A 25,669-nucleotide genomic window follows, 5' to 3' on the forward strand; every position below is an offset into this window, starting at 1 on the left:
GGAGTTGAGATTGCCCTCCGCACCCCTCTGTCTGGAGATCAGGGGGCGGGGCCACCAGCCATGTGACCATTTTCTCTGAGGGCAACCCACTGAGTTCCACCACCTCTTTTCCCAGAAAAGAAGCCCTGTCTTTATCCAATATTTTCATGTTTTCTTACAGGTCCACCACATATAATAAAATGTTGCATCCATGCTTTCACATTTCCAGCAGTGTCCACTGTAACCCTTACTAATTCTCACAATGTCTTTGGGGATAGTGTACCATTTAAAAAACATTTTATACCAATTCTCTCTCAATAACTGACAATCTGTAAATTTTATGTCCTTAGTCCATACATTTTCCCATACGTTCATCGGGATAGTTTCTCTGAAGTTTTCCATCCATTTTATCATACAAGTTTTAACTTGGGGAAGATGCTTCTGATCTCCCGATAGTAATAGTTCATACTGCATTTTTTCTCTCAATCTACCACGTTCTTTAAGAGTTTGTTCCTTTAGTCTTGATACTGTTGGATGATACATCAGCCGTGGAATATTTTTGCCTTGAACTTGGATTTCTTGCCAGGTTTTTACATTTCCTTTTTTATCCATCATTAATTCATAGCGGAGCTGCCCCGTGTTCTTTTAGTAAAAAATGGGGTCTCTTGGCTATCCGAAGCAGTTGCGCATGGTTTGACATGCCGCATTTGATGCAGCTGAAGCATGGACTGATGTGCTGGTCTGGGTTAGCTAGTCATAAAATGCTCCTACCTTTGTGTCCCTTTCATTGCTCTTGCAGTTCAGTTGTGCTTCTGTAGTCATGCCATTCCGTGCTGAAAGCATTATGTGAAGTTTTCTGCAGTCTTGTGTTTCTTCCAGAAAGTTGCCCCGATGGAATTTATTTATTTATTTCAACATATAGCCCGCCCTTCCTGCAAGCGGGCTCAGTTTTCCACCCCGTCATTTCTGCCACCACAGTGAGAGCATTGTGAAGTGCCTCAGTTGTTGGAGCTTTGTAACTGGTTGTAATGTAAACACTGTGCAGTCCAAGGAAACGATGCTAGTTTACGTCTAAATGGGCCTGTCACTGGGGGCAGCCATAGCAGGCACCTGTTTGCTCTGCGTGCAGATTTTTGATGGGATGCTTGCTTACAAGAACATACGAGTGGAAGTTGCTGCCGTTGGTGACTCTGCTACAGGGGGTTTGGTGGTTCTTGAATCCGTTGAGCGGATAAGTGGGATCTGTCTTGAAGCTCTTCCTACGTCATCTTTTTTCTGCCAGGTGTGAGACGATCCTTTTGTGTCGTAGGCGTGAGCTACCAGGGGGACATTTCTAACAAGAATGCACGCTCCCTAAATCCCAGTAATGCTACTGCAGTTTTTAAAAATTTATTACTAGCAACAAAGCCCATTGTGGGGGAAAAAAATACAACGGGCTCTAGAAAGGGGAGGGCGGGCAGGTGGGCATTCACTCCTCCTCTGCCACTGATTCCAGCTGGTGAAGGAAGGGGGTGGGCATTCTCATCTGCTCCACACATGATCTGGGCCATGTGAAGGAGTGGTGGGCTTTGCTACCTGCTCCATACATGATACATGCAGGTAAAGGGGGTCATTGCCGCCTGTTCTGCACCTGACTACGGCTGGGTGAAGGGGGGCGGGCATTGCCACCTGTTCCCCACTGGGTGAAGGGAGGAAAAGGCATGACCTCCTCCACATCTGATCCTGACAGGTGAAGGTGGGCGGTAGGCTTTACTAACTGCTCTGCTCCTGATCCCAGCTGGGTGAAGGGGGTGTGGGCATAGCCACCTGCTATGCTCTTGATTCTGGCAGGTTGAAGCGGGGGGCAGTGTCACGGGCTGGGCCAGCCCAAGCAGGGTGGTTCAAGTCCAAACCTTAATGGCAGAGTCTGAGGGGAGTTCCAAGAGCAAAAGCCAGGTCAAACCGGTGGTCAGAGCACAAGATAACGCCAGGAGTGAGTCCAGAGTCCAAGAGCAAGGTCAGGTGCAATCCAAGGTCATTTACCGGTAGTGTCAGGTCCAAAAGCAGGCACAGGCACGGGCAAGGTTCACAGACCACGGAGTGGTTGCAGGCAATAGACACGTTGCTTCCACGCCCGGCAGTTCCTCCAGACTGGCTCTTATAGCCAGGCGTGGTTTTCAGCCAGCTGCTGGGGCTCCATCCTGACACTACTCATCATCACTCTCCAGCAGCTGGCGTTGGCTCAAGAGGCGAGCACTGCGCCGTCTCTCCTGCAGTTCCAGTCTCTGGCGCTGCCTGCGGCGTTCCTTGGGCGTGGGTGAGCCTGGGGGGGTGGAGGCTCTTGGCTGCGCTGCACCTGTAGAAGTCCCTGGCTGAGCTTCCCCTGTGGTGTAGGGGCTAGAGGGTGCTGGTGTCTCAGCTGCTGGCTGCAAGCTCTGATCAGCCAGCAGCTGTTGCTCCTGATTGCTGGCTACTGCTGAATCAGGGCTAGGGCTGGCTACACAGGGCTCCTCTTCTCCTGAGGAGTCCTGGCTGGCTACACGAGGCTCCTCTCCTCCAGAGGAGACCTCACTCTCAGATTGGGCCATGACAGGCAGGCATTGCTGCATGCTTGGCTCCTGACGCTGGCAGGGTGAAGAAAGGGTGGGCATTGCTGCCTGCTCAGTGGCTTATTCCAATAGGTTGAAGAGGGCGAGCATTGCCACCTGCTCTGCTCCTTATCCCAGCTGGGTGAAGGGAAGAAGGGCATTGCTGCCTGCTCTGTGCCTGATCTCAGCCAGGTGAAGGAGCGAGGTGGGCATTTCCACCTGCCCCACTCCTGATGCCAAATGGGTGATGGCAGGGAGTAGGCATTGCCACCTGCTCCGCTCCTAATACCAGCTGGGTTAAGGCAGTGGGTGGGCAAAGCCACCTGCTCTGCTTCTGATCCCAGCTGGGTGAAGGGGGGTTGGGCATTGCCAAGTGCGCCGTTCCTAATACCAGCTGGGTTAATGTTGGGGGTTGCATTGCCACCTGCTTCACTCCTAATACTAGCTGGGTTAAGGCAGGTGTCACGGGCTGTGCTAGCCCAAGCAAGGTGGTTCCAGTCCAAACCTTAAGGCCGAAGTCAAAAGGGAGTTCCAAGAGCGAAAGCCAAGTCAAACCGGTGGTCAGAGCATGAGATAATACCAGGAGTGAGTCCAGAGTCCAAGAGCGAGGTCAGGCGCAGTCCAAGGTCAGTCACCGATGGCATCAGGTCCAAAAGCAGGCACGGGCAAGGTTCATAGAACACAGAGTGGTTGCAGGCAGTAGATACGTTGCTTCCACGCCTGGCAGTCACTCCTGACTGGCTTTTATAGCCAGGTGTGGTTTTCAGCCAGCTGCTGGGGCTCCATCCTGATGCTACTCATCGTTGCTCTCCAGCAGCTGGCGTTGGCTCAGGAGATGAGCACTGCGCCGTCTCTCCTGCAGTTCCAGTCTCTGGCGCTGTCTGCGGCGCTCTGTAGGCGTGGGTGAACCTGGGGGGGGGGTGGAAGCCCCTGGCTGGGCTTCCCCTGTGGTGCTGGCAGTCCCTGACTGAGCCTCCCCTGTGGAAGTTCCTGGCTGAGCTTCCCCTGTGGTATTGGGGCTAGAGGGTGCTGGTGTCTCAGCTGCTGGCTGTGGGCTTTGATCAGCCAGCAGCTGCTGCTCCTGATTGCCGGCTTCTTCTGAGTCAGGGCTAGGGCTGGCTACACAGAACTCTTCTTCTCCTCAGGAGTCCTTGCTGGCTACACGAGGCTCCTCTCCTTCAGAGGAGACCTCACTCTCAGACTGGGCCATGACAGCAGGCGGTGAGTGTTACCACCTGCTCTGCTCTGAATACCAGCTGGGTTAAGGTGGGGAGTGGGCATTGCCATCTGTTCCGTTCCTAATACCAGCTGGATTAAGACGGGGAGGGCATTGCCACCTACTCTGCTTCTAATACCAGCTTGGTTAAGGTGGAGGTGGGCATTGCCGCTGCTCCACTCCTTATACCGGCTGGGTGAAAGCGGGAGGCGGGCACTGCCACCTGCTCCCGGCCTGGGCTTCCCACTATGGCACGCTTTCTGGAGGGAAATAGTGCCTTGCCTAAGCTTCCCTCCATGGCAGCGCCCTCTGGTGGTGCACCAGGGTATAAAGTGGAATTATTATTTTTGTTTGTGTTTTAAAGCCACAGCAGTGACAATTACTCCTGGCAACACTTCTGCAATTTTTTTAAAATTAAATTTATTTTTTATTTATGTTTCTCACTTAATTTTTTTTTTTTTTACATACTCACTGAGACGCAAGGCGGGTCACACAGTGTAAGTTAATACTAGGGGTCATTTTGTAGAAAAAGAGCTGCAGGAACACATCAGCATAACTCATTAGCATAACTGATTTGCATATGCCACGCCCCTTGACATCACCAGAAGTGTGTCATTAGCATAACTGGTTTGCATATGCCACACCCCCTGACAGCATCTATCCTGGCTGTTTTGGACCCAATCCTGGCCATTCAGAGCTGAAATTGGGCCCAAAATGGCAAAAAGGGGCTGAAAACGGTTGAAAAGGGGCCCAAAATGGTCAGGATTGGGCTGCTACTGAGCGGGAGAGTGATCCACCACCCATCAGAGGCCCGATCCTGGCCGTTTCAGGACCAATCTTGGCTGTTTTGGGCCCGATCCTGGCCATTTTGGGTCCGAATTGGGCCATTTCAGCCCCGATCCAGGCCAAAATGGGCCCAAAATGGCCGAAAATCAGGTGGGCAGGGCCACCTGACATGTGACCTCTTTGGAGAACTGCCAGAACTGTGTTCCTGTGCGTTCCCCCTCAAAATGAGCCCTGGTTAATACAATCAAAGGTTGGAACATTCAGTAAACAATTCAATAGGATATGGAATGCAGAAATTTGAAAACAAACAAATATGATACAGAGCTGAAACAAAACACAAGCAAGTTAACACGCCATGTTAAATGATGTAGAAACTACCCAGTAGGAGCATACTTGCTGCATCTGTTGATACGCAGTATTATAAGGCTTAAAACTTAACCATAAATGATAAATATAATAGCAGAATGCCTGCAAATGTATAACACAGACTTTCTGTTTCTGTCGTGGTGGGATCCAGGTACTGTGGCAGAGTAAGATATGACAGACTGAAAACCTCTTCTTTAGTGTATTTATATGTTTTCCACACCACACTCAAGTCTGTATTACTCTTACTGTTTTTCAGTTGCTAATAAAGAACTAGAAGAACTGGAGAAGTGGAAGGAGCAGCACAGACCAGGACGAATTAATTTAATCCCCCAGAAGCTCGGTAAGTTTACTTAAGGTGCTGCCAATTGTCTGTTTGGGAGGCAACCCTTTTGGGGATACTCCTACCAGTTTACTACATTTAGCCCCATACCCTTGAAAAGGTTGAAGTGGAAGAATGCTTTAACGAGGGATGTGAAGAATCACAGTTGATCCTGCAGTGGGCAGGGGGGTTGGACTAGATGGTCTGTATGGCCCCTTCCAACTCTATGATTCTATGAAAGTAATTTTCTTCCCAGTTGTGCAAAATACAAATTTTATTGCATCTTCTTGGGCAACTGAAGTTTTAATGGTCGAAGATTCAGACTACTTTAATGTAATAGTATTGCATGGTATATTGGTTCAAGGTTGAAATTTCCACAATTCTTTTTAAAACATTGCTTGCCAGGAAGTAAACGTCTATTAATTGTCCAAAGAGCCAGATATTATAGAATCCATCTTCTCATCAATTATGGAATGTTATGTAGGGAGACAAAATGGTTTGTGCTTTCCAGACTTGATTAAAAGTCTTGATCAAATTACATGAAATGATTGCCGAAGTGACGACTCATTCGGCATGAGTGGTGATCAGACTAGGATATTTGTGCAGTATTTCTTCAGGTGGGTAGCTGTGTTGGTGTGTGGTCGAAGAGTAAGATCTGGGTCCAGTAGCACATTAAAGACCAACTAGATTTCCAGGGTATGAACTTTCGAGAATCAAAGCTTCCTTCATCAGATATGAGGTGGAGAAAAAGGAAGGAGTCTTTATAATCCAGATGGAGGTTGGGAAGGGTATTTGCAAATTAGAGTGTCAGGAAGCTATCTATAATACGTGTTATAATTAGCTTGATACAGCAGGGGCCCAGAGTGCAGAAAATTAGCATCTATATAGTGTGAGAAAAATCCTGTGTCCCCAACTCAATGCTGGGGTATCCGTTGTTCCAGATCTGAAAATAAACTCGGTTTCAGTGCTCTCACATTGTAATTTTCCTTTAAACTTTCTCTGCTTGAGAACTGTTGCTCTTTTAGGTCAGCGATGGAATGTCCTGCCAAGTTAAAATGTTCTCCTGCTGGTTTTTGAATGTTGTGGGTTTTTAAAAAATATATCAGATGTATGTCCGTTCATTCTTTTGCTAAGGGACTGACCTCTTTGTTCAAAATAGAGAGTTGAAGGGCATTGCTGACACCTGATGGTATATATAACACTCGCAATGTAAATACTCAGGCAAGAGGCCGGTCTACCCAGAGTCAAAACAAAAGTCTGGGAACAAGCAATATTACTCTAGCTAAAAATTCACTACAGTCCGAAGGGCCTAATAATTTACCTTTTGACCTCGGACCCCTATCCTATTTGGTCCACACAAATTCTTAATAAGATTAAACAGAGTTTAGTTCCAGAAGATTTCTTTTATGGAAGCCTACAAATGGCAAGAACAACCATTACACAGAGACTACTTGACATTGAATTACAAAATGAAGAAGCTCTGCTGCCCAAGAACTTCAAATGTTTAAAATCCAGTCCCAATTTGATTGCTGCTCCTTACCTTTTCAATATCACTCATGAGTAGAGATGGGCACGAAATGAACCACGGAACAAAATTCCATATGGAACGGCTGGTTCGTTTGCAGAGAAACACGCGTTCTGTGGGACCGCGTTTTTACGGAACAAATGAATTCCGTGGCTGGTTCGGAGTTTCACAGATCCTGCACCGGTTCCAGCCCATCGGCTGAAACCGGCATGGGGGTCTGTGAAACTGACAGCCTCTTTCTCCTGCTGCCCGGGCTGTCAGTTTTACAGACCCTACACTGGTTCCAGTGCGGGGTCTGTGCAACTGACAGCCCAGGCAGCAGGAGAAACGGGCTGTCAGTTTCACAGACCCCCATGCCGGTTTCAGCTCATTGGCTGAACCCGGGATCTGTGAAACTGACAGCCAGAGTGGCTGGAGAAAGGGGCTGACAGTTTTACAGACCCTGCGCCGGGTTCAGCCAATGGGCTGAAACCGGTGCGTGGTGAGTGAAGCTGACAGCCCCTTTCTCCTGCTGCCCCGCAGTGGGTTCAGCCGATGGGCTGAAACCGGTGCAGGGTCTGTGAAATTGATAGCCCCATTCTTGTGCTGCCTGAGCAGCAGAAGAAAGAGGCCGACTGTTTCAAAAGCCCCACACCAGCTTCAGCAGCCAGTGCGGGGCTGTTGAAATGCCATGAACCACAAATCAGTTCCCGAACCGGGAAAAGGTCAGAAGTTCATGGTTTGTGGTTCATGGAATGCTACAAACGACTAATCACATGGTTTGGGGTTTTTTTTGGTTCGTGCCCACGTCTACTCATGAGCCCTACAGATGGGCATTCTCTCCAGAGCCCGATTTGAGGCACTTCCTTCTGCCGTATTGCAGAGTAAATTTGCTCGAGTGCCAGTGCATGAACGCCTTTGCCCCTGCATGTCCAACATGGCGGAATCGGTCACTCATGACCTCTTACTCTGTGAATTTTATCAAGAGGAACGGGCTTGCCTTATGTTGTCTCTCTTGATTAGATTCAATCCCTTGTAGTCCTCTCTTGATTTCAGACCAGAAGTCTTGCGCAATTTCCTTTTAGAAGACACTCAGAGTTCAGTGACTTATGCTGTGGCCAAATTTGTTCCTTAGCCATGAGGAAACACAGACTCCTCTTAGCGGAAAATGTGGTATAACGGCCTTCCCCCTTTTCATCTCTATTGTTCTTATTTTATTAATCTTGCCCTTGCTAATGCTCTGATCTTATTGTTATGCTTTGATGTGATAACTTATCTTTTACCTCAGATTTATTTTGTTTTACTGGCTTTTGCTGCAATAATAATAAATGAGAATATATAACCCTGGATTATGAACAACTGAACGAGCCTGAGACGCTATAGCTGGTGCTGCTCGGGCTGTGTTGCTGGAGTGAATCTAAGGACAGAGTTGGCATCTTGGTTTATTGCAGGCCGTGGTCTGTAGAGTTCATGCCCATGTTAGGAGATGCATTGTTGTGAGTGAGGAGTTGTTTAAGGTTGGGGAGCTGTTTGGGGGCAAGAAAAGGTGTAGCTATATTTGGCAATCACCTGGTTTTTGGTATAAGGTGGTTCTTATGCTCCCATCATGTATTTGTACAGTGGTGTTTAGAAAATGTACTTCCTGTCGAGATTGATTCATGATCTAGTCGATGGTGGCGTGGAAACTGCTGAAGGCCTGGTGAAATTCCTCCATTGCTTCTTTCCCATGTGCCCACATGATAAAAATGTCCTTGGTAAATCTCAGTTACAGGAGGGATGTTAGCGAATGGGAGCTGAGGAAGCACCGTCCAAGTCAGCCATAAAAATGTTGGCATGCTGTGGTGCCATGCAGGTGGCCCGAAAGTAAATCGCCACCAAATCTGAAGTAGTTGTGGGCAAGGACAAACTGGCAGAGCTTGGTAGTGAGGTCAGCTGTCATGTTCTCAGAGATGGTGTTCCTAATGGCATGGAGCTCATCTTTGTGGGGGGTGCTGGTGTATAGCAGTTCAGCATCCATGGTGGCCAAAATAGTGTTCTCTGGAAGACTGTCAATAGATTGTATTTGTCTTAGGAAGTCTGTGGTGTTCTAGATCAAGCATTAGCAACAGATTCTTCCTCTTTCTCCTGTTGTGCAAATGGCCGGAACTACCGCAAGCTTTAGTAAATGTTAGTTTCTCATGGCTGGCCATGCAGGGGTCCGAGGCTGGTTAGAACTGCAACCTCTCGTGGTGACTGCTCAGAGAATGAGAGGGGCTGCGGTGTGGAAGAGAGCTGGCTTCGAATTTTGCAGTCCTGGGATAGCTCAGTGAGGTGAACGGATGCTTCTCCCTAGCTTGATTTAATAGCAAAAGCCAAGTTGTGAATGGTTTCAATTGGCTGAATAAAGTCAGGTCTTTGGAGCCAGGAGCAGTGCCAGGAATGCTGCGGGCGCCTCTGCCTGTGCAGCAGCAGCAGCAGCAGCCCCCCCCTCCCCATCTCCAAGGGGCCAGAGAGGGCCCCCTGCTGCTGCTCCACTGCCACCAACAAACGGCAGAGATGGGCTCTCCCTCTTTGTGCTGCTGCAACGTGGGACTGCGGAAAGACCTGGCAGCCTGCCTGGGGTCTGGCTTGGGAGGTGATTGCAGGTGCCAACTCTGCCTGTCACTCAACATCCCCCCCCCACCAATTCAGCACCCCCGGGGGGCTGTGTGGATTGCTTTTACGCTGAGCATTCTCTGTCCTTACGTTTGAAGCAGTTTCTGCCTTGAACATCAAAGCATTGGAATGAGGCTTGGAACGAGGCTTGAAGTTAGTTCAGGGTACAGGTCTTTGTCTTGAGACCCCTGCCCCCATTTTACTGGGGGTGGTGGTGGTGGATAACATCAATATCTGAATGGAGGCCTCTATCTGATTTATGAATTTTTAATATACAGAATGCTTAAATGCTACTTACTGGGTGCCGTTAGTTTAAAGTGAACTTAATCCATTATCTGTTTGACAGAATATTTTGTCTTTATAGGTGGGAGAGCATCAGAGGCTGAAGTGAGGCGAAAACAGCAATTGGAGCACTTCCAGTCTAAATACCAGCAAAAGGTCAGGGAAAATGTGTCTGTCTGTTCACTTGGCCCCTGCTCGGGCCGGTTCATGTAACTTAACCTTTAGTTTTCTTCTTACAAGAAAGGAGAGCACAGACACATAAACCTTTTCCGACTGCATTGATGATGCCTTGGAATGACAGCCGCGGGAAAATAGGGTGCCATTAGCAAGGTCCAGCAGACCTCGCTGCTTTGATGGCCGTGGAGAATGTTGCAGCCTCTGCTTCCGAGGTGTGCGTCCAGCCTGCATTCCTGTGAGGCAAAGAGGCGACACGAGACAGCAGAGCGGGCTCTGGAATACTTTTGTGGGGTCTTTGTAGATCCTGGTAAGCTGGTCTTTAAGCAACATATTTCCAAAAACAAAAATCTTGAGCATTCAACTGCAGAAATGTCCACAAATACGCTGCTTGTGGCTGCCACCAAGTTAATGGTTGAACAAATAAGATTCCTTGTGTCTTCCATGGTGCTTAAAGTTATGAGATGACATAGTTTGCCAAATGGTTGGAGGTGGTGGTCTGAGGGGCCTGGTTGGTCATGGAGGGGAGCAGCCAAGTCCCTGCTGCAGCTGGGGGTGAGGGAGGGGCAGGCCTGGAAAACAGGCTCTTCTGCTCCCCTGGCTCACAGCATACGTAAGGCGGGTACAGAGGGGCGGGGGGCAGGGGAAGCCCGCCCTGTCCTGCCCCAGTTTTTCTCATCTGCCAGTGAGGATAGCTGTGCTTCTGCCAATAATGAACTCCAAAGCAGTGGTGCTCTCTGGTAGGAATGCTCAATGGCCATCAGTGGCCGTGGAATTTCAGGCCGTGGCACCTCAGAGGGATGAGGGGCCCTGGACACTGGAAATCCAGTTCGTCCAGGCAAGCTTCAAAATCATTTTTTAAAATCCTGATATTATTTCAAGGGCAGGTGATCATTCTGTGGGAAATACAGACTGTACCAGACGCTCCATTTTTCTTTCTCACTTTAGTTGAAAAAAGAAGACTATGGGAGGCGCAAGAGAGAGGCTGAAGAAGCAGAGCTTTTGAAGAAGAAAGCACTTCAAAGAGAGAAAGTAAGACAATGTTCGCCAGGCCATAACGACAACTTTCTCCCCCTCATGAGATCAGTGTGCACATAAGTGTGTGTGTGTGTGAGCGTGAGAGAGAAAAGTTGTTTGTGTCAATGGCAGTATTCATAACCTTTTTCGAAAGGAAGATGGAAACGAAGCGTCAGAGTCCTGCCCTAATCTCTGAGCGTGTTTCTACCTTTGCCTCATTAAAAGTTTGTTTTGGATCGAACCGTCTCTGTCGCTGGGCGTGGGGTAGTGAGTATTCAAGGAATACAGCGGCAGGGATGAGATGCCATTTAAGAATGATTGTTAGACGGCAACACTGCCGTGATTGTCCATGGCCTTGAATCAAACTCTTCCAATGACATCTTACCTTGGGGAGATCCTCTCAGCTGATGGTTTAATTGGCTGGGGTCATGTGACGTGTGATCTGCCAGCTAATGGCATGACAGAGGCCTCGGCATGCAACATAACTTCCTCTTACAGGTGAGTAAGTTAGCCCTTTCCCCGTTGCCTGAATGCAGCCCAATAGAAATAACTCTTGGAAGTGGATTAAAGATACGGTCCAAAGAGCACCTGAGGGCTCAGTGCTCTGGGTTCCAGTTCTCTTTCATAACCCACTCCATGTGGGTGATGGCTGCCCGCAGTGCCGTCTGTGCTGAAAAAGTCTTGTCTTGGGTGACCCGCTTTCTGCTGGCTTCCTTTGTAATTGCGTGGCAGCGAAAAGAAATACTCGCCTGATACTCAGCTTGCCCCAGAAATGCTGTTTTCTTAGCTGTGCAGCCCCATGGGCTGCCGTGACCCCTTTCTCTCCGGCGTATTGAAGATAACTTCATTGACATTAAAAAGAATTAGTAGAGCCAGGTTTTGCTTTTAAAAGAACAATATATATAAAATCATGCAAGTAACCTCAACTCAACTCTTCTGATCAGGGGCAGCGCCAGGGTTTCTGGCACCTGTGGCTGCCCCTATGTGCGCGCTAACCCTCCCCCCCAGACTGTGTGATGACATCACTGCATGATGACATCATCACACAGCAAGCCGGCCCCATTGGCTGGCGGGTGGCTGGAATGGAGCGCGGGGGCTGCCCGTGCTCCCAGTCGGGCACGGCGGGTGGCTGGGGAGGTTCTGCATGCCGCCCTGGACGCCTGCCGTGCCTGGGTCACAGCTGCTGTGCCCGGCTGGGGGCGTGTGTTGGCAGCGGCGGCAGCAGTGCGGGGCCGGCCGGCTGCAGCAGCTGCAGGCCAGGCATGCTAGCTCTGTGGTGCGCACCTCCACCCCTGGCACCCCCTCCGGCGCCCCCTTTGGCGCCTCAGCACCCGCCTCACCACCTCAATGCCGGCCCTGCTTCTGATCACCAAAGCGGTTCCAAGTTTGTAGGAGTTCCTCTGCATCAGCAGATCTGTTTAGTGCCTGATTTGCCCTAAAAAGGATATATTGAAGCTACAGCAGTGACGTAGATTGAAAGCTAGTTGGTCTTTAAGGTGCTACTGGATCTTAAATTTTGCTCAAATCTTTTCAGGAAGATCTTCAATATTACAATGCTGAAATTGAGGGATAATAATAAAAACCCCCAACAACCAATAATAATTTTTCAATTAATAGTTTACTACTTTTTGTTAAATGTCCCCCTTCCAACTCCAGTAAAGATTTTTAACTTCTAATAAGAAACTACTAAAGCAATCTGTTTAAAAACATGTCAGTTATAATGTTATAAAACTAAACTTACAGAAAAAATAACAATAGAGATAAATATTTAAAATTTATTTCATGTACAGACTTGATGCTGTCAGATACAGATTTAATAAAGACTAGTTTACTACTTGCATGTATGGATTTCCTATTGGTATCTTTAATTGTGAAGGATCAAAATAATTTTCCGTTTCTATTTCTTATTTTTATTCTAATTGTTAAACTTTTTAGCTCATTCTTTTTTCATTTAAAAAACGAAGGAGAATCCTTCCTCCTTTTCAAAGACCTTCAGAGAAACCTAGAAGGTCCCTTTCAAAAGGTGCGTTTGGCTGACTGATCTCAAGAGGCAAAGCTGTTTGCTGGTTGGTTGTTCCGTAGAATATTGGGCCATTCATTAAAGAAACATCAAACTTCCATGACAAAATTTTGTGTTGCTTCAGAAGGATCATTCATGTCGGTTCCGCTTCAGGCCAGCCTCCAGTCAGGGTCTGGATTTCTCCCAGAATTGCAAGCAGTCTCCAGACTACAGAAATCAGTCCCCACAGATGAACTGTCATCTTCAGAGGGAGAAACCTGAAGCATCGCTTCCCTACTAGGTTTCTTCTCGTCTCCAGACTCCACCTTCTCCAGGCTCTGCCTCCAGATCTCTAGGAATTTCCCAACTTGAAGTTGACGTTCCATTGGAACATGATCAGAAATAATTTTCCCACTTTCACAATATATGGTTGCTGAAAGTAGAACTTGAGTTGCTAAGAGACAGATAAAGTCTTGAGATAAATGTGGATATTCCTTAACTGGGGGGTGGGGAGGTGAAGATAGAAGAAGGGAAATTATATTTGGGTTTGATCTGCAGGAATGTATTTCCATAACATGGGAGAAACTTTCTCAGGCAGCTGCCTTCTGTTATTTTGTGTTGCTTTGTAACTCTGCAGTGCTACTTAACAGTTTACATTTATAATTCTTACAAATTTGAAGGTAATAGTGAAGTATCTCACGACTTGGGGTGCATGCATGCATGTGGAAGATGACCAAATTGTATTTCTTCCGGTAGTCTTAGATGCTGCTAAACTGAGCAGTTATTCTAGAGAATGAAGTCCTGTTGTGAGAAAAAGCCATTATCTTATTGGAGCCTTCAGCAAATACTTCTGCTGTAGAGAAGTTTCTACTTCACTTCTGTTCGCCTTGAGGTGTAGAAAATTTCAAGTAGCGCTCAATTACTTTGACAAAATGAACCTTTTTTTCCCTTGCTGGTAACTACTCCTACCAGATTTGGAAAAAAATTGGAAAAATTAAAGACTTCTCTGTGTGGTTCTGTCCAGGGCTTTTTTTTCTGGGAAAAGAGGTGGTGGAACTCAGTAGGTTGCCCTTGGAGAAAATGGTCACATGGCTGGTGGCCCCACCCCCTGATCTCCAGACAGAGGGGAGTTTAGAGGGGCCACCAGCCATGTGACCATTTTCAAGAGGTTCCGGAACTCCGTTCCCCCGCATTCCAGCTGAAAAAAAGCCCTGGTTCTGTCCATATCATGGGACCACTAAGATGTGCTCCTTGAGGATGATCTCTCAGCAGCCATACCGCAAATATTCTTGGTCAAGACCCAAGAGAGGGCCTTGTGCCGGTGGAGTGGTGGGTGTGTTCTTTTTCTTACTGAAAGTCCTGGAAGAGCTCTGGGGTTTATCTCAAACTTCAAATGAAAACTGATACGTTTACCACCCAAGAATTCTCAGGTTACTCTTCTGAACACTCCCTCAACTTCAGCGTTATGATCTCAAGATCTCTCAGAGTGCCTAATAAAATAGGTTGGACTTGACACCCCTAACTTGTCTGCTCCTGAAAGCAGGAGTCCATGATGACCTGGAAAAAGGCTCAGGATCAAGCATTCCTGTTGACCAGTACCCAGCCATCTGTGCTGCCAAATACACCACTCTAAAGATGCAGAACTTCTTGCAATGTGGCTCCTATTTAAGCTTTCAAGATGTTCTGTGGACTCCTGCCTACGTAGGTGTTTTCTTAGCACATATGGGCCATGGAATCTGCCAGGTGCGTGATCGAATCTCTAGCAGACTGATGACTCATGAGACTTCCACTCAAGGTGTTGAGGAAGTTCGCTGATCAATTCTAGATCAATGTTGCTAGATCAATTCTACAATTATTAAGTGACTAAGGGATGATGAGCTTTGAGGGGCACTTGGGAAGAAGCAGTAGAAGAGGGGAATATTACTGGAGCAGGACGTCCATGAATGTCAGTAATACAACCTCCAGTTAATGTAAACTCAAGGATTATTAGAGACACATTGTTGTGTCTGCTGAACAGACAAACGCTTGAGCGTCCGGAAAGGACAACAATAGAAACAAAATGCTCCTGAAGGGGCACCCTTCTACAATGACACATTTTAATAACAGCTTCCTTCCCAGATCCTCTGGAAAGCAGTCGTCGCAAGCATGCACATGAGTGACAGTCCAGAAATATACCATCACTTGACTAAATGTGGGATTTCTTTTCTTTTAGGGTTTGGTTCACAGGCCCAACTAATGAATTAACAAGGGTAGCCCTATAAAACTCAAGATTCCATGCACATTTCATCAAAACATCCCAATTTACCTCAGTTTTGCTTGAGGCAGGGTTCAGTTCCAATTCTGCTGGCACCTCATCAGCTGAATGTGCTAAAAGCAGCCTTGGGGGCTTTCAGTGGTTTGGCCCGCTGCTGCTCTCCGTATTTGTCTTCTGGGTGGCGGCTGCGTATTAATTGAATATTGCGCGACTGATCGCCTGCTGCTTTGAGTGTCTGTGCAGTGCCTCAGGTGTGTTACAAAGGGGCTCAAGAAGGCTTCCAACATCTCATGTGGAATAAAGCTGTGTGTGTGATCCAGACAAAGTGTCCAGTCTCTTTTTTTCGGGTTCCAGGGGGAGGCGTTCCTCCGCTTTCAGCCTGAAAATCAGTCACACAATGAACTATAGTATTGCTTTAATATTCTAGGCTGAAAAACTTGAAGAAAAACGAAGGCAGGAACAGTGGCAAAGAAGACAGATGTTTGATGAAGACAACTATGTGTAAGTCAAGCTTCAGTAGGGAACTGCTTTTTAAAAGCACTTGAGAGAGCAAATATGAAGAGCCTGCTTCTCCTGTGGTCCGGAGTGGGGCAGTCAGCACTAGTGGGTAGCTCCTCCTCCGTCTCTTGCGCAGGGCCGGACAAACTTGCGATCCTCGGGGGAGGGGCTCCCAGGATGACTCAGTTTTTTCCGGCCCTGCTCAGCAGAGCGGACGCAATTTCGGAGCTCTTAGAGAGCGGCGATCTTCAATCAAATCTTCAGGCGCTGACTCGCTGGGGAAAGGAAGGACCTGTTCCTCCACCCCGCCCCCCCCCACTCCCGATTGAGTGTTCTTTGCGAGGCAAGGGAGCTGCGGAGGCGAGTCGCACAACCGACGATCCTAGCCAGCTAGGACCCGGTTGCTGCAGAGGAGGCACGGAAAAGCGGCGGGAAACTCGGCGGCCGCAGAGCTGGCAGGAAGCTTAAGGGCTCCAAAACAGCAGAAGCCTCCGAGAGCGCGCCAAAAACAGTGAGTGTGATACAACCCCGCAGAGGGGCCTTCGCTCTCCGTGGAGCGGGGGGGGGGGGAGAACGAGCCTGGGCCCCGTTTGGGAGCACAGAGAGCAAAAGCGGCCTTAGACGCTTCAGGAGGAGGGGGAGGGGGAAGCAGCCTCTTACTACACCTTCCTCTCTGGGTTTTGTGGCTCCGTTTTTGGGGTGGTTAAGGAAACTCTTCCTAATGCAATACCCCGTGAATTTACTCCAATTAAACACTGTGAGTTTGGGAAATTGTGCTTCTATTGGGGTAATGCCTGCCCACGTTTGCTCCCACTTTAGGCACCACGTTTTTGGCGGGAATGACATCACAGGCTGGCCCCTCCGAACAGAAAGCCTCTGAAAGCATGGATGCATCAGAAAGGCCTAGTCACTCCCACTCTAACCAAGGGAAGAGCTCAGGGAGCAGTGAACCCGATCTCACAGGACCAGAGGCTAAAGCCAACATATTGGCCTGGCTGCAGGAAGAAATCAGGAAGGGAATAGACAGTGCAGTCAAAGAGCTTAGGGATCAGCCTGGCCCCAAGAGAAAAACCCCAAGTACCTCCAAAGGTAAAAAGAAGGCTGAGTCCTCCACCCTGTCCAAATCAAAGAAAAGGAAGCTGGATAAATGGACAGAGGTGGACTCTAGTGCCTCTGATGAGTCTCAGGAAGATCCAGACTCACCCTCGCAGTCCTCAGGGAGTGAGGAAGGGGAACTGTCAGAGGAAGAGGAGATGGAGGCTGATCAGGTGCAGACCAGGCTTTTTCCACCGGAAATGTACTCTAAGCTGCTCGCAAAAGTACTGAGAACACTGGAAATCTCTCAGTCCTCAGTGAGTAAATCTGAGATGGAACCTGCCTATCCACAAGGTTTGGAGAGGGCCTTGCCCAAGGTGGGTCCGAAGCACACGGGGGTGCCCCTGCCAGCCATCTTCCATGATGTTCTGAGAACGGAATGGGATAACCCGGCTAAGCCTAAACTCTATCAGTCTGTTTTTCACAAATTCTATTCTCTGGGACCAGATGACGCCAAGAAAATCAAGCTCCCTGCAGTGGACGACCCTGTCTCAAGTCTGGCGACGACCTCCGTCCTCCCCATGGACGCGGAGGGTATGCCAAGGGACCCATCGGACAAGAAAATTGAGCAGGCCTTGCGTAGAGATTTTGAGGCATCCGCGGCCTCCCTGAGATCATCATCTGTGGGATCACTGTTTGCAAGGGCAGCCTTCACATGGGCCTCAGACCTGGCAGCAGCAGGCAGAGAGGTACCTAAGGAGGTCAAAAATGAGGTCAAAAAGATTGCCCTGGCCGCGGCATTTGCAGCAGACGCCACCCTGGACTCTTTTCAAATGTCCTCGAGGGCCATGGGTTTCAACGTTGCTGCAAGAAGGAACACCTGGCTGCGGAACTGGGACGTGGACCCGCCAGCACGTAGCAAAGTGGCAGCAATCCCATACTCAGGGGAAAAGCTCTTTGGACAAGCACTGGATAAGTATCTTGTAGAAAACTCAGACAAGAAGAGGGTTCTACCGTCAAAGAAAAAAGAGATGAAGTATAAAGGACGGCACTCCTTTCGTGACTTCAAGAGATCAACTAGGCCAACTTCAGATAGGCCATTCAAGGGCAGATGGCAGTCCAAGACTAGAGCTGACAATAGATCCTTCGCATACAGAAAGCCAGCTTCCCAATCCAAAGCCCAGAAGAAGACCAACCAAGCATGACTATTGCAGCATGCCTCGTCACATAGGGGGGCGTCTACAGGAATTTTTGCCCCAATGGAAAAAGACTGTTTCGGACAAATGGGTACTGGAGACGGTCTCCAGGGGCTACTCATTGGAGTTCGAAAAAATCCCAAAGAGACGCTTCATTCCAATGGCTCGGAACAGCTCCCGGCTGAAACATCTTCAACTCATGGAGGCGATCAAGCACCTGCTGCAAATCAGGGCTATAGAGCCAGTGCCCAAACACTCCAACAAGTTAGGGGTGTACTCGATCTTCTTCACTGTACCGAAGAAGAACGGGGAGGTCAGGGCCATTCTGGACCTCAAGTGGCTAAATCTCCACATCAGGTCCAGGAAATTCAAGATGGAGACAATGAAATCTACTACGGAAGCCATTCAACCTGGGGACTTTTTGGCCTCCATAGATCTATCGGAGGCCTATCTACACATCCCCATACGCCCAGCGCACAGGAAATATCTGCGTTTCGCCTACAACGGACGCCACTACCAATACAGAGCCCTCCCCTTCGGCCTGAAGTCCGCCCCGAGGGTCTTCACCAAAGTCCTGGTTGCGCTGGTGGCTTTCCTCAGGATCCAGGGGGTGGCGCTGTCGCCCTACCTGGACGACATCCTGATAAAGGCACCCTCCCTGCGATCTGCACAGTCTGCAGTGTCTCTGACCATACAATGCCTGGAGAGCCATGGTTTCATCGTCAACAGACAAAAGAGCATGCTGGCCCCAGCACAGAGAATTGTGCACCTGGGAGTGATTGTGGACACAGTTCTGGACAAAACCTTTGTGTCTCTGGAGAGACAGCACAAAATCAGGGAGCTGATACAGGACATACAACTGACAAGGGTGGTGGAGGTCATGCTCTTGGCCAAGCTGCAAGGCATGATGGTATCCTGCCAGGATACGCTCCAATGGGCCAGGTTCCATACCCGACCTCTTCTGAGATTCCTGCGGCCATACCAGCGGGTCATCACCCACAAGTGGCACAAACTGGTGGAGATTCCCGAGGCGCTGCACAGGGAGCTGCGCTGGTGGCTGGTTCCCAACAGATTCGGGGAGGGGTCCCCGCTCAGGGAGCCAATCCGGCTTACGGTGACGACCGATGCCAGTCTGATAGGATGGGGAGCACACATGAGGGACAGGATAACTCAAGGGGAATGGCTCCTGGAAGAACAGAAAGCCAGCATAAACCTGCTAGAGCTCAGGGCCATCAAGAACGGGCTCTTGGAGTTCAGGGATGCCCTCCAAGGAAATCACGTCATGATACACACAGACAACATGACGGCAAAGGCTTACATAAACCGACAAGGAGGCACAAGATCCAGGCAACTGAGCAAAGAAGCGGAGGAAATCTTCCTCTGGGCAGAAAGGAACTTGAAATCAATAAGGGCAAGCCATATAGCAGGACAACAGAACACCTTGGCGGATTGGCTGAGTCGGAACAAAGTGGACCACTCGGAATGGACACTGAACAAACAAATCTTTCAGGAGTTGTGCATAAGGTTCGGCACCCCAGAGGTGGATCTCTTTGCCTCTCTGAAGAACAGGCAGGTCCCCAAGTTCTTCTCAAGGTACAGGGAACCGGAGGCGTTGGGGGTAGACGCACTGAGCCAGGAGTGGCCGCGCCGATTACTGTACGCATTTCCCCCAACGAAGATCATCCACAGAGTCATACAGAGGATCATAGATCAGAGGGCGGACGTGGTCCTAATCGCGCCATTTTGGCCCAGAAGGCCCTGGTTCCAAGATCTCAAGAGGCTGTCTCACCCGAACCCGTGGACCCTTCCGTGCCAGGAGGATCTACTAGTACAAGGGGAAATTCTACATCCGAACCCGGGTTCTCTGAGGTTGACGGCTTGGCGGTTGAGCGTGAACAGCTCAAGGAACTAGGATATCCGGAGAAGGTGGTGGAGACGATGCTCGCCTCGCGGAAAGGCTCGACCAACAAGAGCTACAATAGAACGTGGCAGCGTTTCTCCCAATGGTGCATGGGGAAAGGTCGGGATCCCATGTCGGCATCGGTGACGCAGATCCTTGTTTTTCTCCAGGATGGTCTAGACAAAGGTCTCAGCACCAGTACGCTCAAAAGACAGGTGGCGGCGATCTCTGCGATCAGGGGATCTCAGTCAGGGGCATCGCTCGCTTCGCATCCTCATATTAAGAGGTTCCTGAGAGGAACAACGCTACTGAATCCACCCCAAGTGCATCGTTTTCCTACGTGGAACTTGAACCTAGTCCTGAAGGCCCTTACCAGGGAGCCATTTGAACCGATGGCGACTTGTTCCCTCAAAAATCTGACTCTAAAGACAATCTTCCTAGTGGGCCTGACTTCGGCCAGGAGGGTTTCAGAATTAGGTGCACTGTCTATAAGTAAGGAATTGTGCATTTTCCACCAGGATAAAGTAGTGCTTCGAACAGACCCTGCGTTTATCCCCAAGGTCAACACGCCATTTCATAGGGGGGAAGACATCATCCTGCCCTCCTTCTGTGCTAACCCCAAACATGAGAAGGAAAGGGAATGGCACACGCTAGATGTGCGTAGGGCCCTAAGTTTCTACATAGATAGGACCAGTCATGTAAGGAAAGTGGAGTGCATGTTCGTATCCTTCAGGAATAGCTCCCTGGGGAAGAAAGTCTCTCTGTCCACACTAAGCAGATGGATTAGGGAGTGCATTGTGCTAGCTTACAGATCCAGGAATGTTTCTCCCCCGGCAGGGATTACGGCTCATTCCCTCAGAGGGGCAGCCACCTCAGCAGCTTATAGGTCATTCCCATCCCTGGAAAGGATATGCAAGGCGGCCACGTGGAGGTCGGTTCACACCTTCACGAAACACTATAGGATAGATAGGATGTCTTCCTCCGAGGCTGCCTTCGGCAGGAGAGTGCTACAGCACGTCCTGGATTCCTAGAACACCCACCCAGGGGCACACTGCTAGGAGTATATCCCACTAGTGCTGACTGCCCCACTCCGGACCACAGGAGAACGGAAGATTTGTATACACTTACCGTGAATCTTCCTTTCTTAGTGGTCCAGGAGTGGGGCAGTCAGACCCCGCCCATTAAAAATATAGAAATAACTAAATAAATAAATAAGGGGGAAAGACAGATATATATGAAGGACTAGTAATCAGAAAATACAGAAATAGTGTCTATGGTTAATACTAAGGGAACAGGACACCGGCAAGGTCCATGGATCCTGGAGAGTTCCTGGAGTTCACCCAGAATTTGACAGTTGGATTGAATGTTTTAATTGACTGTTGTTGTTAGTTATGATCCAGAACAGGAATGAGCTGGACTGAGACTTCAAGGGGTTTATACGGGCTTGGAAAGGAACTGAGTCATCCTGGGAGCCCCTCCCCCGAGGATCGCAAGTTTGTCCGGCCCTGCGCAAGAGACGGAGGAGGAGCTACCCACTAGTGCTGACTGCCCCACTCCTGGACCACTAAGAAAGGAAGATTCACGGTAAGTGTATACAAATCTTCCGTTCTTTCTGCTAACCCCTGACATGGAGCAAATGAGGACCTGTTTGGTTCTGAGGTCTGGCCTTTGGTTTCAGGCGACTGTGTGCTAGCATACCTGTTGCATGATTGTTTTCCCTCAGATGAATGACATTTTTGTGATCCCTTGGCTTGCTTTTGTCCTTAATTTCTCTCAGAAATGTCAGTTATTAGCAGCCTTTGGTATGCCGCTACTTTGAGAGTTACCTCTGCTTCCACTGAGCCTGAGAACATTGCTGAGTGTCTTTGTTCAAATGTCAAAAAGAGTCCAGTAGCACCTTTAAGACTAACCAATTTTATTGTAGCATAAGCTTTCGAGAATCAAGTTCTCTTCGTCAGATGCATGATCGAGAACTTGATTCTCGAAAGCTTATGCTACAATAAAATTGGTTAGTCTTAAAGGTGCTACTGGACTCTTTGATTTTGCTACTACAGACTAACACGGCTAGCTCCTCTGGATATTTGTTCAAACGTGGATGTGTGCATGATGGTTCTTGACTTTACCTTATAATGGACAAAGTGTTGTGGAAAGACCAAACTGAAACATCCTTTGCTTTTAACTCATTCCTAAAGAGTAACAATCAAGACGGTTGTAATCTTTTAAGAAATATGAAACAATGAATTATCCAACCTTCTTTCTTGCTCTTTTCTCAAGCTAAATGCTGAAGCGCTCACACCGAAACAAGTTCCTGATAGCCTGACCAAAAGCCTATTTTCTGCCTACCAGAATATATTAAAAATTGTGTTTGTTTGCTTTAAGAATTGCACCATTTGGAATAAGATACCAAGATTTCATAAAAGTGAAAGATGGCAGAGGAAAGCTACCGAGCTGGGTCTGGTTGCTCAGCTGTGGAAGAGCCACGTTTGCCAGGCAGTTCGCTTTTTGGATGGCCCCTCTCATGCTGCTCTGGCAGCTTCTGAGTCTCTGCAGCACCAGCCGAACTTGCCAAAACGTCACGTGGTTCCAGTGGAGAGTCCTCATTTTGTCTGCAGTCTGTTCAAATTTACCTTTCCAAATGGCCTCTTCTCTAGCCATAGAGCTCAACATGTTTTTCATAAATCAGAACAAGCGCATGGTTAAAAGAGTCCCTGGTGTCCCCCTGCTGACAGCAGATTGCCCCCACAAAAGCCTGTTTGGCGTTGGGGCTGGGGGCGGGGGGAAACACTTGCTGCAAATAAATCTTCTAGAACCAAGCACGCGTGTTTGAGCTGTTCTCAGTGCCATGTCCAGTTCTGTTCCAGATCTGATCTCTCGCTCTTTTTTTTCTAAAGCATATTTAGCCTGCAGGCGTGAACAGGCACTTCTCTGGAGTGCCGTAGGAAAAACACTTTGAATGCCTGTGAGGATCCTTTCTAATGGTCTCTATTAATCCGCCCATTCAAGCGGGGGGGGGGGCTGGAAACAAAGACACAGATTGGCTGCACAGATGGGGGGGGGCAACAGGATGGCTTGCAAAGTAACACCTCCCCAGCGGTTCTGAAATAATAAATGCCATCAGGATGCTTAAAGGGGTGCACTCATAGGGTAGTGTAAAGGGGGGGCGAGCAGGAAAAAAAGTTATTCTAAGCCAGCTAACAAAAACATTTGAAATAACATGAAGGTATTAGCAGCAAAAATGTTTGATTGAAAAAGTTAATGAGAACTGAGAAAAGAGGATGCTTGGAAAATTCCTATTGATTTTTTTCTCCCCGTTGCTGTCGGGGAAAGTCAGCCAGGTTATCTGATGTCTTGGGAGTGTTTACCCAGGAAAAAAAAGTTCAAGTTAAGAGAAACGGGAAGGAAGGAAGGAAGGAGACATTGGGAAGGTTAATTGCAAACAGTTGAAGTTGGCGTTAGGGTCTCTCGCCTTTCATTTCTGCATTCAAATCTAAACTCATGGGGAAGAAATTTCCTGGAAATTCACTGGGTTGGATCCTGCAGCCCCCTTCCCTTGCTGGAGGTGGCTTCTTTCAGGGGATGGGGCTCCTCTGCCAACAAATGGATCTACAGGGTGCAATCCAGTGTGGGGGTTGCCTCAGTTTTTTTGGAATATCCCACCGTTCTTCTGGTAAGCTGTTGCCATTGCAGAAAAAGAAAGCAGGATGATTATAAATATGTTTTATATTCCCCTGAACTTGGGAAGGAGATCTTACTTGTTCAGTTAACATAGTTGTATCCTGCTATTCACCCTAGGAAATCAGGGTATCATACTGTATCTAAATTTAATCCTCCTAGCAACCTCGTGTGGTAGGTTACAGTGAGAGTGAGTTAATAGTCCAGTCCCACCCCCGACCCCAAGAGCTTCCACGAAGTGGGTGTTTGAACCCGCATTGCTTAGGGAGCAGTTTTGGTGTTGTGGCTGAACTATTGGACCAGGATCTGAGAGAGACATGTTCAAATCCCCACTGGGTGCCCTTGGGCTGGTCACAAAATCTCAGTATAACCCAAACCACAGGGTTCTTCTGAGGAGGACAAGAGAACCACGGATGCTGCTGTGAGTTCCTTCAAGGGTGAGAGTAACATGAAGTAAATAAAAGTACTCCACTCTAACCACTATACAATATTACCTCCTGATCCTAAAATGATTTTGTTAAATTAGTGGGATTTGATGAGGAATCTGATTTTGAGCTAATATTTTGTATCTACAAGAAGTTGGCTGTGCTCCCCTGCAGTTTGGTGAAGTTCGCTTGAAAAATGCCCCCCCTCGGATAGCCCCCAATATTTTTCCCAATAGGGAATAATGGAGTGGGGGGGCACCTTCTTTGGGTCCCATAAAATTGGCTCTTGGGTCCAGTCTTCATGAAACTTGGCGGGTGGGTCTTTAGAGGACAGACAGGCGCAGGTTCCCTCTCAATTTGGTGAAGTTTGATTGAAAAATGACCCCTCTGGATCACCGGAGTGATTTTTCCTAACAATGGCTAAATTTTTCGGAAATAGCCAAATCAAATTAGAGAATCAGTTCAGAGAATTCTGAATTTTTTTCTCAGATTCATTAAAAGTATTCAGATTTAACAAAAAAAAATGATGCACAACCCTATATTTAAATGGCATTTCCTCTGCAGTGATTCTTATCGGCAGTGCTGTTGAACTTTGCACAGCACTGTTCTTTTGCTTGATCAGTTTGATACTTTTTGACCCTATCATGAGAAATCTAGGCTAGAATCTGGGCTTGGCTTAGTATTTTTTTCTTTGATACTTCTAACAATTCTTTTCATATTCATCCTATAGAAAAACCACAGAGTACTTGAATAAATTAGCTTTAGGCCCGTGTAAGAGAACCTCTTGTCAAACAGAAGGCCGTGGTCTGGAATCTACACCCTGGGTAAGTGTGCTATGTATGTGTGTGTGGTGCCTTCAAGTCATAGCTGATTTATGGCGACCCCTGGTGGGGTTTTCCTGACAAGATACTATTGTCAGAACTGTGGCTAGATAATAGTTATATCCAGACTACCTTTTGCAATCAGACAAGAGTCCGTTGTTTTCAAAAGATTTACTGAAAGTATTAACCATTATAGTCCACTGGCCCAGATGTAACATCTGGGTTGGTACACGTGTATTGTTGCGAATGAGAGGTAAAGAATACAGTACAAAGTATCAAGACTCAGTAGGCCCAGCCTCCCCCCACAGTTCTCAAAACAATCCCTTTGAAGCTGAGAGAGTGAGAGTTTCCCAGGACTGAAGAAGATGTAGCCAAAACATTCCTCTTCTGCGAGATAGCTGCTAGGGAACCTCTTGGCAGCTGTGAAGAAAGTACTTAGCACACTAAAAGAATTAAAATGGAGTTTCTTTGGTTAGCACATACAGAGAAGCATTCTGAACCTGACATTTCTGCCTTCCCTAAAATGTCCCTCCCCCTGGTTTATGAGGATAGCGAGTATGAAATGCTTTTACTAATCTAGGAGCATGAACATGTACAGAGTTCACCCATTCATCAAACCCAGAGTCAAAGTCCTTCCATCTGATAAGATAAAACAACTGATTTCTTTTAAGTTTAGAGTCCAAGATTTGCTGCACTTCATAATGGGTGTGATCATCAATCAAGGTAGGGATAGGAGGGGCACGGGTGTGCCATTGATTTGCTGGGGGAACCTTTTTCAAGAGACTGACATGAAAGGTATCATGTACGTGGCGTAGGTTTTTTGATAAATCCAGGGCTACAGTCACTTTATTGATTACTTTGCGAACAGGAAAAGGTCCCAGAAATTTCAATGCTAGTTTTCGGCTGGTCTGAGTCACTTTTAAATTTTTTGTAGATAGATAGACAAGATCCCCAGGTTGTAAATCCCATTTGGCCACACGATGGCGATCAGCATACTTTTTGTAATCCTGTTTGGCTTTGTCAAG

General features: G+C 48.0%; 1 protein-coding gene across 1 annotated transcript in view; it reads left to right on the plus strand.

Annotated features, from left to right (window-relative positions):
• The window catches only part of EPSTI1 (epithelial stromal interaction 1), a 78,367-nt gene that overhangs the window by 4,989 nt on the left and 47,709 nt on the right, over positions 1 to 25,669 (plus strand). The window contains exons 3-7 of the mRNA XM_054973042.1: positions 5,171 to 5,254; positions 9,736 to 9,809; positions 10,776 to 10,859; positions 15,525 to 15,598; positions 24,554 to 24,647. Coding sequence (XP_054829017.1) covers positions 5,171 to 5,254; positions 9,736 to 9,809; positions 10,776 to 10,859; positions 15,525 to 15,598; positions 24,554 to 24,647 — 410 coding nt within the window. The remainder of the gene's footprint in view (positions 1 to 5,170; positions 5,255 to 9,735; positions 9,810 to 10,775; positions 10,860 to 15,524; positions 15,599 to 24,553; positions 24,648 to 25,669) is intronic.

Source organism: Eublepharis macularius, chromosome 3, assembly GCF_028583425.1.
Source record: "Eublepharis macularius isolate TG4126 chromosome 3, MPM_Emac_v1.0, whole genome shotgun sequence".
Classification (NCBI taxonomy): Eukaryota; Metazoa; Chordata; class Lepidosauria; order Squamata; family Eublepharidae; genus Eublepharis; species Eublepharis macularius.